Here is a 19,270-nt window from a genome sequence, read left to right as displayed (position 1 = left end):
ATAAAACGACAAGGGGCGCCTGGGTGGCTCAATTGTTAAGCATCTGCCTTGGGCTCAGGTTGTGATCCCAGGGTCCTGGGATCGAGCCATACGTTGGGCTCCCTACTTAACGGGGAGCCTGCTTCTCCCTCTGCCTGCAGCTTCCCCTACTTGTGCTCTCTTGCTCTCTCTGCCCCCCCCCAAAAAATCTTTAAAATAAAATGACAAAACCTGAGATCTTAGGGAATTTAAATTCAAGATCTCAAAACTGTATTTGGTTTTTAAAAACTTTTTTAACAGCTGAAGTAAGGTTTCATAAAGGTACAGTCCACAGGCCCCCAAACCAGTTTTGCAAAAACACTTTTTTGTATCATTTTTATTCTTTAGACATTTAAAGGGCTGGACTGTGTCCATTTAAATAATAAAGCTACACTTGGGTGACAGACTTTGATGATGGATGAAATGTCAGCCACTGTCAAGGAATAAAAGCATCATAACTATTGATCTTAAATCAGCAACCATTATTGGGCTTAAGTACTTCAGTCACCTGAACCCTCTTTAGTATTTTAAGCTGTTTTTGAGTGACATTGGAAATCTAGTTTAACATTATTTAAATGATTCTCTGTAGAATCCAGCAAATTACTTCATTAAACACTTTTCTTTTTTTGAAGATTTTATTTATTTATTTGAGAGACTGAGGGGGCATGAGCAGGGGGAGGGGCAGAGGGACAAGCTGACTCCCTGCTGAGCAGGGAGCTAGACACAGGGTTCCATCCAGGTCCCCAAGATCATGACCTGAGCTGAAGTCAGACACTTAACTGACTGAGCCACCCAGGCGCCCCCATTAAACACTTCCCATGATAGTTTTCAGTTACGTTCATTAGCCTCTCTAAGCTATTAGACAGGGAATGTTGTTTGCTATTTTCTTGTGTTTTTGTTTTGTTTAGTTTTAATACCAAGGTTCTTTTTTGGAGTAGTTATAAACTTAATCAGTATTTGAAAAAGTTTCATAGCATCTTCCTTATTAGAGAGATATATACTCATATTTTAGTGGAAAACTTTAGTCAAAATGAACAAAATGCTTACAGCAGTTTTGTTTCTAGTAGATAAATATTTTTATTAAATGATATACTATTTAACTTTTAATGAAAAAATAGAAAATAGAACATTTTGGGGTGCCTGGGTGGCTCAGTTGGTTGAGCGTCTGCCTTCGGCTCGGGTCATGATTATGGAGTCCTGGGATCGAGTCCCACATTGGGCTCCCTGCTCAGTGGGGAGTCTGCTTCTCCCTGTCCCTTACCCCATTCTCGTGCTCTCTCTCTCTCTCTCTCCCTCAAATAAAATCTTAAAAAAAAAAAAAAAAAAAAAAAAGAACATTTTAATGCAACCATGACATAATTGTAGCAATAAAATGTACCTTATTTCTGATTTTCAGGGCTTAACTCTGTATCAAAAAGGGTATGAGGAGGCACCTGGGTGGCTCAGTTGGTTAAGCAGCCAACTCTTAGTTTCAACTCAGGTCATGGGATCGAGCCCCGTGTTGGGTGGGCTCTGCACTCTGTGGAGTCTGCTTCAGGATTCTCTCTCTCCCTCTGCCCCCCACCCCGTGCCTCTCTCAGATAAGTAAATAAATAAAAAAAAAAAGTATGCGAGGTTATGAATTTGGTGATTACGTGTTGCTGAGATGAGCCTAAAAGTCATTTAATATTAATTATTAGATTAGATGTTATCATTAACTTTAATCTCTTATCTTCTTACAAAGACTTTCTACCCATAAACCACCTCTTTTATGCTAGGCTTCCTGTAGTCTCTACCTTTCATCCTCCATGTTCAGCATATCTCTAGAAGGTAGTTTCTGTAACATTTTCCATACATCCTGGTTTCCTTCGGCTTTTTACCAACCTAACTTTGATGCGGATGCTAGACTGGTGCTAGTTTTGAAAGAGTTGGTGATCTAGTTGGGAGAGTCCCATAGCCTCTTAGTTGCTGAAGGCTGAAGTTCCAGTCAAATGCTAGAAGTATACCTCTGGTTTTGTGGACTACAAGTTATGACATGTATGGTATTCTGGAGCAGGACACCATCTAGTGGCAACTTCAAATTGATTTGCTGCTGTACTTTGGATTGGGACTTCTACAGTTCTAGTCTTGGACACCTGACATTAGTACTGAAAAGGACCTGCAGATTATCTATTTACTATTCCTTCCTATTTTATAAAAGGGATAACTGAGGCCCAGAAAAATGAAATGACTTGTCGAAAGTCACAATGGTCATTTGAGACAAAGCCCTGATCAAAGCTTTTTCTAAGTTCCATGATAGATTTTTTGTTTTGTAAACTGGGAACAGGTGTTAATCTGATCCATATTAACAGTATTTTCAGAATGTATAGTACTTTAATTCCAAGAGAATATAATGATTAAAAAATATATTAGCATATAGCATCAATAGTTACATCATAATTATTAGTTTGGTATTTTAAAAGTTATTTTCCAAAATATCTGAGTGGAAGTGAATAAGAGTGATGATGTAAGCATTCTTGTTTTGGTTTCAGTCTTAGACTTTATATACTCATTTCCAAATGTGATGTGTCCTATATAGGTTTTGATAAATGTCTATTTTCAAGATAAGGGAACTCCCTCTATTCCTAATTTTCTTTTTTTTATCCTAAATTGGTTTTGGACTTTCAAATGCTTTTATACATCTATTAAAATGTTCATGTAAGTGTTTTTTTGGTTGTTTTTTACTTTAGTCTGTTTATTAATGTGGTTGGATTTCATAGATTTTCACCAGCTTCCTGGATTACGATTGTCTAATTAGGATGTGAAGAGGCCATCAATAGGGTATGCCTTTATCTGTTTTCTGTTCCCTGTTCCAGTCATCAGCTGCCCTGATATTCTTGGACAACTAATTGGGGTGCTGTTGCTATTTTATTTTTAAACTTTTTTTTTTTCTTACAGTGGCAGTACAGTGGGTAATGGTAATATTATTATTACTTACTGAGCTCTTTTATGTGTCAGAAACTGTTCCTACACTTTCATTAATTCATTTAATGCTCACAACAACCCTATACTGCTAGAGGTACATACTACTATTGCCTCTGTTTTACAGATGAGGAAACCAAGGTGTGGGGAAGTTAAGTAACTTGCCCCAAGAATCTAACCCGGGCAGTTTGAATCCAGAATCTATGCTGTTAGCAGTGGACCACCTCTACACTACCTTATGGATAATGATACTTTCAAGAAAGGGCCCAACTAAACCCTGCTCCAGTCTGTGCTCCAGCCCTCTTCCAGACTTCACTTTCACCCTACCACTGTCTCTCTGCTGTCCCTGGAGGAGGGTTTTATGGTCTTTATGTTAGTTTCTCAAATCCATCCACCTCCACCGGTGTTCTTTCTCTCCAGACTGAGTTCTAGGGATGGATCCAGGAACTTAGTTGATCAGTTTGTCCTGTGATAACATTTTGTACAAATGTTTCTCAGAATGTATGTTGTATAAGATATTCTTTTTTTTTTTTTTCTGTTTTGCTTTTATTAATAACATTGCTTTTAACAATAGAAGTATTCTTACATTACAGATTCATCAGCATTATTTATAAAGAGGGGAAGCTTAGCCAAATAATTTGGGGAGTTCAATTCAACACGAACATATGACAATTCTATATTTTATACATGTAGTAATAACTTTAAAGTAATATAAATCTAGAATTGACAGAACCAGAAGAGAAATAGATAAACCCACAATCATAATTAGAAATTTTAGCACGTTTCTTTCAATAATTGATGTAGCAAAAATAGAAAAATGATCAGTATGTAGAGGATTTGAGCCCGTGATTAACTAAGTTGATTTAATGACACAGGCGTAGAGTACTCCATCCAATACTACGTGCAGAACTGCAGAATGCACACTTTGGGTGCACATGGAACATTTATAAAAATAAAGACTTTGTATGAAATATATTGTAATTTATCTCTTTCTTTACTCTTATTGGTATGTCTTATATCTAACCTTTATTTAACCTTCAAATGCAATAACAGGTTTCTTTTTCCCAAAGGAGGTGAAAAAGAATTAGTGGTAGACTTACAATTATTATATACTTAAAAGCCACATTTGAGTCACCAGGAAAAAAAATAATGCAGATTATGTTAATTCTTCATTATGGGGTTTGTGTTCTAGCTCTTTAATCATCTTTATCATCTATTTCTTAAAGCTTTTCCAAGGCAATTTCCTCTTTGAATTTTGGATTCTACAGCTAGGCACTGACCTTGTTGAGAATTCCTTACATGTCATATTTTCTCATATGTGCATTTCCTTTCCATTCGTACACAAACAAATGGTATGCGTGTTTAGAGAAGGCTGCCCTGTTAATTAGGACTGTGCTTGAATCAACCCTTCCTGTCTTAATTGTAGGTATACTGTCTTATTAGTGTTCTGTGTATTGGATTGAACTTCTGTTTATCAGGGAACTATCCAAAACATTCTAGGGAATTAAATAATATTTTTATGGGTAGATGGACAGTATTAACTTGGTAATGTTGATTGTTCTTGCAAAATGTTTGTTGGAGTTTAGAATCTCATCAAAAACAGCTAAAAGTCTGAATTTATATTCAAATTATTTTACTTGGTAATTTCAAGTCATATCCTATGTAAGAAAAATAAAATTGACTATTTCAGCTCCTGAGTGTTATGAGGGAGTGGGAATCTTTAAAGTTCTTTTTGTCAGGCTATTTGGGTTATGTAGAGACCTTCTCAAGCTGGCTCAAGTAAGAGTTCCTGTACGTATGTGTAGACTGTCACAAAAATCCAAATATGGAGCTGTAATATGACTGGATTTTGTGAAGTCTGGAGTTGGAAGTGCTTTTGGATTCAAAGCAGCACTTAATGGAATTAATAGACATGATAGAACTTCACTTTGGATGAAGCTGGGTCATAAGTTGACTGCTCTTCGAGTGCTTTTATCTGTTCTGGTTCTAACTTGCTACTCAGAGTTTCTGCTCACTCTGAACTTTGGTTAGATTAGCGTGGCCACCAAACTCCAGCTCCATTTTGTAACCCTTTAGTTCATCCCTCAACAGTGGTTGATACTTGTTAATTCACATTCCTGACATTGTAAATCTCATTTGCTTATTAGCTTATTTCTAGTTGAGTTCACAACTTGAATTTATGAATTAATTGCTTCTGAGTCAGGTTTTCACCCTTAATTCACTGGGGATGGAGAAGGCAAAGGATGAGTTCCTTCATGTATTAGGGGGTATAGATGGAACAGTTTTTCTTTAGAAGACAGGACAGGCATTATGACCAAAAATAAACTCACAAGATCACTTGCCATTTTTTTGTTTTGTTTTCAGTGCCCTCTCAAATTCATAGGTATGTTAATTACCCTATTCTCTGTGTTCTTTTAGTACTTTGTTTTCTTCTTCATAATGGTACTTCCTAGCTTAATTGCATATTATGTGCTTAAATATTTATTCTGAATTAATATGCTTTTGCAGATTGTCACCATGTTTTATTCATTTGCATATCTTTAGCATCTGACATATAATAAATGCTCTGTGTATGTTTGTTGAATTGTTGAAGACCTTTCCTACCATCTGAGAACTCTGATGTAGCATCTAGCAAAAGTACCTTGGGGTACTTTTCACTTTCTGTTTCTGTAAAACAGGGAACTCAAACTCAGCCACTTATGGGATGTGGAATGAGGGGAAGTGATTTTATACAGGGGAGTAACAGATTTGTGTTTTGCCAGAATGGCTGTTAGTGTGAGTAATGAATTGGGGCTGAGTGGATGGCATCATTAGGGAGGCAGATAAACTACGTTAGGAGGCTTGTGAAATTGTATAACTCAAAATTGAAGAAGACCTAAAAGAGGGATGGAGAGAAGGGACAGTTAGGAAAAATACTAATGAGGTAAAATTGTTAGGGTTTTGGATGTTGTGGGGAGAGAGATGAGGGAGAGGGTATGTGTCTGGTATAAGTTTCAGGTTTCTGGTTTGGGTGGTTAGTGTTGGTGTTTGTTGCTGGGAAATACATGAGGATTAGCAGATTTAAGGGAAAATTGAGTTTAGGATATGTTCTCTTTGAGGGACATCAGGTCCGGCCAGGTAGAGAGTTTCAGTAAGCAGTCGGATCTACAGCTCCAGGGCTAGAGATAAATATTTATATACAGATTTAGAGATAAAACAATGGGCACTTGGGGCTTATAGAGGGAAAGAGGACAGATAAAACTTCTTACCTGACTGATGAAGCCCTCTGCCTGCTAGTTCAGTTTTACCTCTTGTCATTTTTCACTGAGTGAACCTCCGCGCTTCCAGGATCTGAATGTGTGGGTATTTTCTCCTGGTTTTGCATATTTACTCATATTACAACCTTAGCATATATCATAGTCAGGTTTTCCCCACTCTTCAGGGCTAAAGAACCCTTAACTTGTCCTTGTAGACTCAAGTTGAGCATCACCTCTTCTGGAACTTTATGTGACTACAATTATTTTAGATGTCCCTTCTCTGTCTTCCCATAAGCTTGTATTTATTATGGTACTTACAACCCTGTAATATAATTGTTTACTTGTATGCTCCCCACTAGAATTTCTTGAGGGCATAGACTACGTCATTTAATTCTTGACCTAACATCTAGCTTAGTGTCTGATAGAGAATAGGTGTTCAGTTAATATCTATTACATGAAAGAATAAACTCTTCTGTTTTATAAATTATTTTTCAGATTCGATATATTTCTCAGACTCAAGGTTTACCAGGAGAACAGTTGTTAAATGTGGGCACGAAATCTACAAGATTTTTTTGCAGAGAAACAGATATTTCTCATTCTGGTTGGAGATTAAAGGTAATTCATTAAAAAAAATATTCAGGAAAACATTTTTTCTAAGATGCATCATGTGGATAATATCCCCCATGCCTATTTTTATTTTACTGTATTTCTTCTTTTGAATTTTCATTTTTGACCCTTCCCCCTTTTTAATGGGGGAAAAAAAAAGCCTTCCCCGAATAACTTAGCTCATTCTCTAACCTGGCAACATAATTATTAACTCATCTTAAATGGTTTTTTAGATTTTATGTATGTAATTACTTCTGTGTTGTATGTTTCATCTTCTCTACCCAGTTTCCCATTATTAAGCTTTATAGGACAGGGACTGAATTTCACCATTTACTCCATAACCCAAGTACCTAATTTATTCCTAGGCTCTTTGTGGGATTAGTAAATCCTCAATGATTAACTTTATAACCAGTTACTTATAAAGGATATAATAGGATTATATATATATATATATATATATATATATGATAGGATATGATAGGATATATATTTTTTACCTGAACCAAGTCTTCTCATTTTTTTTTTTTGTACTTTTAAAAAGTACATTTTTGATAGTTAATCTTTTGGAATTCCTTGCCTTAGAATATTCAATGTATTAGACTAGATGTGCCAGAACTAAAGAAATAAAGAATTTCCAAATAGTGGGTAATAATATATTATTTTCCCTCTTTGATATATCCAATAAGACACTAGAAGAGCATGAGGCAGAGACAGGAATGAAGTCTAAAGAAGCCAGAAAGTACATATTCAACAGTCTGGATGATATAGTGCATGTGAGTACCACAGTCATGTTTGTTAGTTTTCCCTGCTTATGATGCTGCACTTGAATGCCAAGGATGCCACCACATATTAATCGTCTTCTAAAGAACTATAGAGTGCTTGCTGGATTTAAGCTTTTCAAACAAAATTGTTCCTCTCAGGAACTAAATTGCATTTGTCTTTATCAAATATTTAATTTATACCATCCTGTGCTTTAGTAAAAAGTATTTTCTTTAAGAGGGAAAATCCTAGCTGTACCAATTTCTTTTCCTCATATTTTGTTAGAAGTGGATATTTGTTTAAAAAATTTTTTTCTCTTGTTTTAAATACTATTTGGTACCTTGAAACATTTTGTGAATTTGTTAAAACTCAATTACTCATTCTTGTTTCAAAATAATTGTAGTCCTCTGTTCTTTTCTGTGTTGTGGTATTTTTTTTTAAACTGTGAATCTTTAACATATACTAACTTCTGTGGCTTTTTTTTTTTTTTTTTTTTGACAACTTGAAATTTTGATCTTATAGGTGAACACAGTGATGGATTTGGAAGGAAGTGATCTTTTGGCTGAGAAAGCTGATAGAAGAGAATTTGTTAGTCTGTTGAAGAAAATGTTGCTGATTGATGCAGATTTAAGAATTACTCCAGCTGAGACTTTGAACCATCCTTTTGTTAATATGAAACATCTTCTAGATTTCCCTCATAGCAACCAGTATGTTACTTGAAAATCTTTTTAAATGATCTGGAGAAATAATACTAAGTCTGTAGAAAATTAGTATGTTAGAGAGATGATTCAGTATATTTATTAAATGTAAGTAAATGGAGTCGAAAGAGGTTAAGCTAACTTGGCCAAATTCACATGGACTAGTAAGTGGCAGCTAGTACCAGAATATAAATCTGAGTTGCATTCCAATGTTCTTTTTCCAAAAATACCATACTGAAATCACTTTGTTTTATATTTTTATATATTATGTTATATATTTTATATATTTATGTTTTATATTAATCACTTAATAACCAGGCATATATATAATAAAAGGAAGTGTTAACAGTTTTCCACCCTCTTTTGAGTCCTGCAAACTCCGTCTTTAATTTCCCTTCACACCATTTGCTTTCCCTGCCCACACCTTCTCCTCTGTGTTGTGGAAGTAAAGGAGGGTTTTTATGGGTTAGTGGAGAAGAATATATTCTCAAATTGAGAAGGTCTTATCAGATTTACCTTAGACAAATCTTATGAATTCTTTAAAGCCCACACCTTTTCTTTTAATATTTTATAAAATATTTTAATATTTTTATATATTAATATAATTTAATATTATTTAATGACTGATATTAATATTTTTAGATGACTGAAGGAAGAAGGTATAGGGACAAACCAGTATTAATTATTATGGATTACCCTCAAAATTGGTATTTTTATAAAGCCCAACTACTCTCCCCATCCCTATCCCCAACAGTTAAAAATATCTAATGATTTCCATATATAAGCACTTTGAAAATAACATGATAACCATATACTTTGTACCAGTAGTTTAGCAATGTAGAGATCTAGAAATTTAGGAAAAATTATTTCAGGCAGCAGTCATAAAATTAAATTGTGCTAGTCAAAATATGCTCACTATTGCTTTGATGTCTTAGAAAATATTGCAGATATAAGATATACTTTCACTTGCTTTAAAATTCAGTCTTTTGTAGGTTTTCTGGTAGAAATTTTTTTCTTTTGGAAACTTTAAATTTTAAACTACTCTAACTAAACATTTAAAATAATATTACAATCACCTTTCTTTTTTTTTTTTTTTTGCAGTGTAAAGTCCTGTTTTCATATTATGGATATTTGTAAGTCCCACCCAAACTCATGTGACACAAATAATCACAATAAAACTTCCCTTTTAAGACCAGTTGCTTCAGGCAGTACTGCTAATCTGACAGCAAGTTTTACTAAAATTGGCACATTAAGAAATCAGGTAAGAACTTAGAGTATTTAATAATTTATACTCCTTTTCTTATGATGGCTCATTTTGCTTTTGAGGTATATAGAAGTCTTATGTCAGCAGTTAGAAGTCACGTGCTGGTGAGGGTCTCACTGGTTATTTTGTGAAATCTTGAATATTTCAGGGTAACAATCAGAGCATGTCTGCTGAAGCTCATTTATTTTATCACCTTTCACTGTCAGTATCCCCTATCTGCCTTTCTGTACAGCAACTCTACGAAAAGTAAAGTTGAGTAAAATCAGTTTCTGGGTCCATTTTTATCAATAGAAGTGTGATTTTAAGAAGTGTATTCGAATTGCATTTGTAAAGCATGCGCGTGGCAGTTAGAAGACTGTTCAGGATAATGCCGCCTGTGCTGATCCTTTCAGGCATTAACCACGTCCGCTCATTCAGTGGCGCACCATGGAATTCCTCTACAGGCCGGAACTGCTCATTTTGGTTGTGGTGATGCTTTTCAGCAGACCCTGATTATCTGTCCCCCAGCTATTCAAGGTACTCCCTGATTTAAATTACACTTTGAACTTAGGCATATATTATTTTTAAACAAATTTAGGCATCTAGTAATTAAATATGTTGCATAGTTTTTGATATATTTAGTGCCACATTTGAATTAAATTTAAGCTGGTTGGTAGCCTTTAGACCAGTGACATTCCTCTCTTGACCGGAGCTCCACTGTAATCATCACTAACAAAATGGGTCATATGATAATGAGATTTCCTGTAGAGTCTAGCACAATGAAATACCTTAGTAGAAATTAACGAGCTTGGAAAGCTGTGGGGTTGTCCGTTAGTGGTTATCACAGCTCCAGATGTTTAGGTAAGTACCTTTTATCTGTCTGTTCTTACCAGACATTAAAGTGACTAGCACTCAGTTCTTTAAATTTTGGTCGAGGGAATTCTTTTTTTTTTTTTTTTTAATTTTTTAAAATTTAAGTTCAATTAATTAACATATAATGTATTATTTGTTTCAGGGTACAGGTCTGTGATTCATCAGTTTTATACCCAGTGCTCTTACAACACATACCCTCCCCAGTATCCATCACCCAGTTATTCCATCCCTCCTCCCCCACCCCTCCAGCAACCCTCAGTTTGTTTTCTGAGATTAAGAGTCTCTTATGGTTTGTCTCCCTCTCTGGTTTCATCATGTTTCATTTTTTCCTCTCTTCCCCTATGATCCTCTGCCTTGTTTCTTAAATTCCACGTATCAGTGAGATCATATGATAATTGTCTTTTTCTGATTGACTTACTTCGCTTAGCACAGTACCCTCTAGTTCCATCCATGTTGTTGCAAATGGCATGATTTCATTTTTTTTTGATGGCTGGTCAAAGGAATTTTATCCCCAAATTTTAGAGTCTTGTTTTTTGCCCATACCTTAGGATTAAAAAAAGAGAGATTGATTTTGACTCAATTAGATTATGTCCCTTATTTAGATAAAAAGCAAATTAAAACCTCAAGTGAGATGAGTGGCAGAATACCTTTGAAGAGGCCATAAACTCTCAAACCGGGCACTTGTTAGTGGTTCTTAAAGGACAGTAGCAGCCAATATTATGTCTGGAATAACCAGAATAAAACGTGACTTTCTAGGTCCTTTCCTAGCATTTTGTCTTTGCTAGGCTTTAACATCTAATACTGTCTTAAAGCAAGAGGTTAACTACAAATGAGGCCCTAAATGACTCTTGGAAGTGTGATGGTAGTACTGCGTAGTAGTGTTGGTGAAAGCAGTCGGTGCTCAGTCAGGACTCCTGGGATACCGTCCTGTTCTCTGCTGTTTGCAGTGTCATTCTAGATGAGTCTGGTAACCTGTTTTCAGCCTTAGTCAAAGGAAATGGGCTCAATAGATAATAGCTTTGTGAGTTCTAACTCTAGTACTTCCGTATTCTGCGGGTTATTTGAAATTTGTTTGATTTAAGGATTTGAGCAACGTTTCTAAAGTTCTAATATCTCCTACGGTGCCTAATAAAGCACTGAGGTATGTTTGTTGACTTGATCGGCTGGTAATAAGAGATGTGAAAACATGTTCACTCTGCAGCCATTTTTGTTCTGCCAGGGTAGCTTTATTTTCATCTTTTATATATATTGGGTTTTCATATAAGGTTTCATCGAGAGAAAGATTTGTAGCACTGAAGATAAAAAAACAAGAGCTTAGATGGTTGATTTTTAAGATGAAATTGTGTGCCAAGGTGGTCTGTAAGTATCTGTGACAGTAACCCATGGCTAGGGGTAATAAAAAAACCCACATCATCATGATGTCAGTGCTTTTAGAGATCCTGTTGTGTTTATTTCTTTGTTTTTCCTCAATTGTTGTTATAAAAATTTCAAACCTATAGAAAAGTTCAAAGAATAACATAATGCCTTCTACCCTAGATTCAACAAGTGTTAACATTTTGCCCTATTTGCTCTATCTAGACATACTTACACTGTTTGATAGGAAGTGGTAGACATTTTACTTCTAAATACTTGAGCATGCAAGACTGATGCTTCTTTGTTTTTTAATCAGTTATCATGTAAATGGGTTTTTGACAGATGCATTTTCACTTAGATGAGTTTTTACTGTGTACTAACAAATAGATTCTTAAGTTCTTTTTTGTTTAAGTAGGCTCCATGCTCAGTGTGGAGCCCAATGTGGGGCTTGAACTTACGGCCTTGAGCTCAAGACTTGAGCTGAGACCAAGAGTCGGATACTTAACCAACTGAGCCACCCAGGCGCTCCAGATTCTTTTCTAATAATCTTCCCCTGTGTACCAAAGTCACCTACAGTGTGGGGTATCTCATCAAGATTGAGAATAGCAGCTCTTTTTTTCAGAGCCTACCTTCTGTTTGTAGCAAAAATTTAAGAGGCTTGTGAGACACATTTCTGAACACAGTCAAGCATCATTCTTTAAACATCCAATGAGGTGTCAGAGAAATCTTTTCTCTTTGAATGTGCCTTATAATTGATAAAAGATTAGTAACCTTTCTGTACATATGCCAACAGCTATATGAGTGGCTCAGGATAGGGGTAACAAAGAAAAGGAGATACCGTCAGACTCATTAACCTTTTAAATGTCAAGAACAGTATTTTGGAATTAGAATTAACTGTAAGACAAAGCAGAATACTTGTTAGCTTATGTAACAGGTACATTGTAGCAGGACATGTAGGCTCTGTAAATATGTTGGTTCTTTGTTTCTTGTCTTAGTATAGTGATGCTTAGAAATGAAAGCTTTCCCTCTAATCTGCTTTAGTATCTCTGTAGAAAATCCCAATATTGGTCTTCTTACTGCTTTCCCTCATAATGTGCTGCCAGTCCCATTTTGAAGAAACATTTTAAATGGTTATTGGGCAGCTGTTGGTTAGCAGTTATGGCACCATTATAGTTTGTATTTTTAAATAAATTTTATGTCTGTTCCATTTGACATTTTTTACTTTGGGGCTACAGTGTCTATAGGTTCAGCATGCCTTTCATATATTCTTCATGGGTATAGACAATATACGTACTGTAGCCATAACATTGTTATATTATACATATAACATGTAGATATAGATATATAGGTACGACAGCCATGACAGTGTACCTTTTTATATTATACATATAACAAGTAGATATAGATATATAGGTACGACAGCCATGACAGTGTACCTTTTTATATTATACATATAACATGTAGATATAGATATATAGGTACGACAGCCATGACAGTGTACCTTTTTTAGGTTAAGAAACACTTAGCCAAGCTTTTATTTAACAAATTTGAGTATATATTAAACAAGCATTTAACATTATTTGGCAACCTGAAGGGCTAGTTATTCATCCCCTTTGGTTGAAAACTGCTATTTTAGAATCAAACACATTTCAACAAAATTCTCCTGTTGTACTAGAACAATCTTTAAGCTTTTGTGCCCTGCTGTGCAGGTATTAAAGCAAATCTAATCAAACAAAGATGAAGTTTTAGCTAATCTAATAACTATATAGAAAATTGGGGTCTTAACCATGTTGAATTTGATAAAAATAAATTAGACCTCATGAAGAGAGAAGATAATAGGAGAATTCTTCTCACTGTAAGGCATCAGTTATGAGGAGAATTTAAGGGCAAGTTGATTTTTGTTGGAATTTGAGAATTCGCTCTGTCCTTTCATCCTTGTCAAAGTGAATTCTTTTTTCTCTGATGAGATTGTCTATTGCTGCCATATATCTACACGGCCTGGGTGTGCTTATATTCCATTTCTTGGAGAATTTGCTGATCAAAACATGCTTTTTGGAAGGGTAAGAAGGTCAGTTTTAAAAAAATAATCCGTAGATCTTTGTTAAACTTAATCCTAGCTTTTTAGGTGGAGCTCGGGGGTAGAACACCCTGGTAGTGGGAGAAGAGCCTCTATGAAGATAAATAAACACTACCAAATTCAGATTCTCTTTAGGATTAACGCTTATAATATATTTGTGCAATAAAATTATAAGGTTATTTTTCAGTAGTAAAATAAAACAATTGTAATATTTTTCTCTTATGGCTGATCAGAAACACCTAAGATCACTTTGATGCAAAAACCGATGATACTTAAATAATCTGCCAGCCTATATTGAAAGTCACTGCTACAAGAGACTGGAACTGTGAAGTAGTGAATTTATTCTCATAACTGAGCTTTCTGAGTTTGGGGGATGCCCCTAAAATCTTGTTGAGTCAAAGTTCTCATTTGGGGTGATACTATTTCACTGTCTCAAAGTTTAATATAAGACAGTATTTGCAAGGTACTTTTGCAGTATATGACACAGAGGTATTAACAGGATAAACATGACTGGCAGTTCTGCTTTCTAATTTTCTTAGTGGGTGAGCAAAGTGGAACATGTTTGTCTTGGAGTTGCAGTAGCTTTCTACTAGGAATACTAGTGGAGTAAGCCACATTGGTCAAAGCTCAGCTGTATCATCATGAAAGATTATTTTTGCTTTTCCTTTCGAGGTTGGAATGAGTGTGTCATCCCTGAATTTTCTTGAATCATGTTAAGCCATCATGGCCATTGAAGTGTGAAGTTACGATACATTCCCCCCTTTGGTGCCAAAAGTGTAAGATCCTGTTAGAGTTTTTAAAGAAGTTTGTATGAGAAGATGTACATTACCTGCTAGAAGATCAGGATGTTGGGCTAGATTCACCTTTCCATGTCCTTTATCATAGTGGCAAAACTATTTGAAAAGGAAATAAAGCTAGAATAGCAAACTTTAAAAGGAATGGGAGGTTTCAAGAAAAAATAAATGATTCAACTTGGTGGTATGCATTTTAAAGCAGTAGAAGGAGTAGCTTTATATCAGTTTTTGGAATGATGTACCACAAGGGAGATAGAAAGAACCTCACTTTCCTAACAGATTGCTTTGTTAATGTTATGAACATTTTATGTAGGAGATGGTTTTAAAGTCCTAATCAGAATTTTAGCAGTTCTTTGAGTTTAAAAGAGTTCTGTAAGTTAACTCAGAGAAATAGTTTTTAAGAACTTTTTGTTTTCTTTGATTTTTCTTTTTCATAGGTATTCCTGCAACACATGGTAAACCTACTAGTTACTCAATAAGAGTAGATAATACAGTTCCACTTGTAACTCAGGCCCCAGCTGTGCAGCCACTACAGATCCGACCAGGAGTTCTCTCTCAGGTTGGTAATAATTTATTATTTTTGCCTATATGCTGTCTTCCTTATACTCAAGTAAGGGCACTGATCCACTTGTAATATATCAGCCTGTGCTGCTGAGAAATAGTAAAAACGATCTGGACAGGAATTCGATCCTTTGTAGTCTTTGGCTTTAACTTTTACATAGTTATTAATGATTGTTACTGTAATGTATTTTTTATTTCAAACTGTAGTAATGATGAATTACTTGTAACTTAGTAGCTTTTCTTTTGCGTCTGGTGCAGCAGACGTGGTCTGGCAGAACACAGCAGATGCTCGTACCTGCCTGGCAGCAGGTCACACCCATGGCTCCCGCTACTACTGCATTAACTTCTGACGGGGTGGCTGGTTCCCAAAGGCTCGGAGACTGGGGGTAAGTTAAAAACAAAAATACTTGCTCGTGAAGTTTGCAGAACAGATCTTGGTATAGAAGGGATTCAATTTTTCTGAACTTTCTCCCTAGGAAAATGATTTCACACAGTAATCATTATAGCTCAGTGATGCCACAACCTCTTCTAACCAATCAGATAACTTTATCGGCCCCGCAGCCAATTAGCGTGGGCATCGCGCATGTTGTCTGGCCCCAGCCTGCCACCGCAAAGAAAAATAAACTGTGCCAGAACAGGTTGGTATCAGTATTTTAACTTTCCTCTGCATTTTGAAAATTAGTCCTTAAAGTAAATTTTGCATGTACACTAAAGGGTCACTCTGTTTTATTCAAAATGACCTCTTTGATAGCTGTGTTGCAAACACTAAGCCAGCTCCCCTTCTCAATTTCTCAGAGGTATTTTGGTAAAACTAATGGAATGGGAGCCAGGAAGAGAGGAAATAAATGCTTTCAGTTGGTAAGATTGTCTTTATTGCCCTTTTGATTTATTATCTACATATAATCTTAGACAATTTTAGACACTCAGATGCCCCATTTACCAAGAAATGACCATTTTAATGTATATAACTGCAATCTACACTGATATTTCCAGAGATAATATATTTATAAAACGATCTCTCTGTTAGTATGTTATATACATGATCTTGAACAAATGAAGCTTCACATTGTTCATTTGAACAAGATGTCTTAGGAAAATGTCATGTACATATTTTGATTATAGAAATGACACGTTATTCCTTTGGTTGCAGGAGTAATTCGTTGCAGAATACGAATGTCCCACATTCAACATTTATTTCTCCAAAGTTAGTAAATGGGAAAGATGTCGAGGAAGTACGTTGCATAGAAACACGCGACAATCATAACTCAGAAGGACAGGCGAGAGACTGTTGTGAAACATCTGTACGGCAGGAGTCTGACTCATCAGTTTCCGACAAACAGCGGCAAACCATCATCATTGCTGACTCCCCAAGCCCTGCAGTGAGTGTGATCACTATTAGCAGTGACACTGATGAGGAGGAGACAGCGCAGAGACACTCACTCAGAGAGTAAGTGCCAAAAGCAGTTCCTTGTGTTCATGCCACAGCCTTAAATAGTGATGGCGCCCTCTGGTGTGGTGGAAAACACCTTTCTGGGACTTATCCCTGGTCTGTCAGTGTCCTTTGGAGTAAACATCCTGAATAGTAATTAACATGATTATCACAGCATTTCTCCTGTATTAGTAAGCTTTAGGCTTTTGTCGATGTAGGACACTCTGAACTGCTTCATATCCTTAATTAAATGCTGTAAATTTTGGCTGCTTCTCATTTTTGACCCATGGTTTTCTCATCCCTCTTTCACTAGATGTAAAGATAGTCTGGATTGTGAAGCTTGCCAGAGCACTTTGAATATCGATCGGATGTGTTCATTAAGTAGTCCTGACAGTACCCTGAGCACCAGCTCCTCAGGGCAGTCCAGCCCATCCCCTTGCAAGAGACCGAACAGGTAAGGGAATTTTAGAGGTGGCATACCATAAATACTATGTCTGCTAAAAAGCCTGTAATTTCTTTTGTTGTTTATGTTAATAAGTGCCTGTCCATTTACCACAGTGGCTTCTCTCTTGAACATAATTTTTAACCAGATCACTTTTTTAGAAACTTGGGTTTTAAGTAATACTTTTCTTTTACTTTTTTCTACTGTTGTAGAACACATCTAAATGAAAAATTCAGCTTTTAATAAATGATTTTTAAAGAATCATTTGTTTTTGAAAGGGTAGAAAAAGCCATGTCCTCAAGTTCTCCATAGACTACAATTATTACTTAAATTTGGAATAGGAACATAGAGAAAAATAAACATTTTGGCAAAATAAAAGGAATTTTTGCGTAATAAAGTCATAACCCACTGTCAATAAAGTATCCAATATGACTTTTTTCTCTCATTGGTGATTGATTTGCATGGTTTTATCCATATTTCCTTTCCTACTCTTTTTTTTGGCCAGGGAAATGCATTGCCACTAAACTAGTGAGCTTCTCCTCGTCAGCATGATACACCAACACATAAAGAGATAAGCCATAAAGATCTCAGTGAAATACATTTGATTTCAACTTTTAGAAAATTTTTTTTTTTTTTTAGTGGAAACAAAATTTGAAAAAATCCTTAAGAAGTCTTAATTTTAGGGGCGCCTGGGTGGCTCAGTTGTTAAGCGTCTGCCTTTGGCTCAGGTCATGATCCCACGGTCCTGGGATCGAGCCCCGCATCGGGCTCCCTGCTCAGCGGGAAGCCTGCTTCTCCCTCTCCCACTCCCGCTGTTTGTGTTCCCTCTCTCGCTGTGTCTCTCTCTGTCAAATAAATAAATAAAATCTTTAAAAAAAAAAAAAGTCTTAATTTTATACATTTGTTTTCTGTTTTTTCCTTAGTCAGGAAATAATGGTATTGAATACTTTGGAAGATGTAAAGAAGTTTTAACACATCTTTTTGTGAATTGCTTATAATATGGTTTGGCAGTTGGCATATATATATATATATATATACACACACACACACACATATATATGTATATACGTGTATATATATATTCATCTCTAAATATATATGTCTATATAAAAATATTACATATATGTACAAATAAATATAATTAAAAGTATATATATATATATATAAAGATGCTTCAAATTGTTAAGTATGAAATGAATGATTAAAATAGACCATCACTGCTCTCTCCAAGAGGGGAGAGATTGTCATGGCCTCAGGGGGCCAGGAAGAGAAGGGAAACATGGGACTTTGGCTAGGCCTTTGGAGAGCTGGGGAAGACCTTTCAGATAACTGTTTAGTTAAAAGGACCCCAATTACCACTAAAGATATGAATCCTAACATTAGAATTTAATTTGAAATCAGGTCACATGACTATATGTTTTTACATTTCATTTAAATTATCCAGAATAGTGCATCTTTTATAGTGTCTTGATGAGATTTTCTGGAGTTTATAAAATGGAATTTTATGAACCACTACTAAGAATCAATTGGGAAGGGAAAGGAGAGAAAATAAAGTGCCAAAATGATGTACCTAAACAGGATAGAAACAGAAGGTTAACAGTCTGAATAGAGAATTAATGTGAGAGTCTAGAATGTTTATGAAAAAAATATTACTGGACAAGGAAGAAGTTGTAATTAGATATGAAATAACTGAGTAAGATTCTCATTAATTTACTGGAGCCTGGATAGTACTTAACTTTAGATGTAATGTTGAAAAACATATTCATAAAAATGCTTTCTTATAGTATGTCAGATGAAGAACAGGAAAGTGGTTGTGATACTGTGGATGGCTCTCCAACGTCAGACTCTTCGGGACACGACAGTCCCTTTGCAGAGAGCAGCTTTGTGGAGGACGCTCATCAAAACACAGAACTGGTGAGCTCGGCCAACACGGAAACCAAACCAGCTGTTTGTACTGTTGTGGTGCCACCAATGGGACTAGAGAATGGATTAAATGCCGACGAGCATATGGCAAACACAGGTAAACTGAGTCCGCCCTATTTCCCTGACTAGCCCTTCAAAAAGTCTTAATTTGGGAACCTTAGAGAACAACATTGCCAGAAGTCATCTCTGAATTTCCAACTTGATCCTGCCTAATCTGTCATAGAAAGGAAATCTTTCCTGATACCATTTGGTGCTGGAAACCATGAGATGTCTTTTCTCTTTATTTAATTTTAAGGTTGTCAAATCAGTACTGTGTAA

At 35.7% G+C, this 19,270-nt stretch overlaps 1 protein-coding gene across 6 annotated transcripts in view; it reads left to right on the top strand.

Annotated features, from left to right (window-relative positions):
- The window catches only part of HIPK3 (homeodomain interacting protein kinase 3), a 93,048-nt gene that overhangs the window by 68,748 nt on the left and 5,030 nt on the right, over nt 1-19,270 (top strand). For 3 of the 6 annotated variants that reach the window (XM_078058227.1, XM_078058229.1, XM_078058228.1), the window contains exons 4-15: nt 6,690-6,809; nt 7,487-7,573; nt 8,082-8,266; nt 9,359-9,518; nt 9,914-10,037; nt 15,035-15,156; nt 15,417-15,544; nt 15,635-15,796; nt 15,954-16,016; nt 16,309-16,605; nt 16,901-17,041; nt 18,814-19,049. In XM_078058227.1, the coding sequence (XP_077914353.1) occupies nt 6,690-6,809; nt 7,487-7,573; nt 8,082-8,266; nt 9,359-9,518; nt 9,914-10,037; nt 15,035-15,156; nt 15,417-15,544; nt 15,635-15,796; nt 15,954-16,016; nt 16,309-16,605; nt 16,901-17,041; nt 18,814-19,049 (1,825 nt within the window). The remainder of the gene's footprint in view (nt 1-6,689; nt 6,810-7,486; nt 7,574-8,081; nt 8,267-9,358; nt 9,519-9,913; nt 10,038-15,034; nt 15,157-15,416; nt 15,545-15,634; nt 15,797-15,953; nt 16,017-16,308; nt 16,606-16,900; nt 17,042-18,813; nt 19,050-19,270) is intronic. The other 3 variants (XM_036107269.2, XM_078058232.1, XM_078058231.1) reach the window with 3 other exon arrangements.

This window comes from Halichoerus grypus, chromosome 11 (assembly GCF_964656455.1).
Source record: "Halichoerus grypus chromosome 11, mHalGry1.hap1.1, whole genome shotgun sequence".
NCBI lineage: Eukaryota > Metazoa > Chordata > Mammalia > Carnivora > Phocidae > Halichoerus > Halichoerus grypus.
The sequence above is the reverse complement of the archived record's forward strand: the minus strand, read 5'-3'. Positions and strand labels throughout refer to the sequence as shown.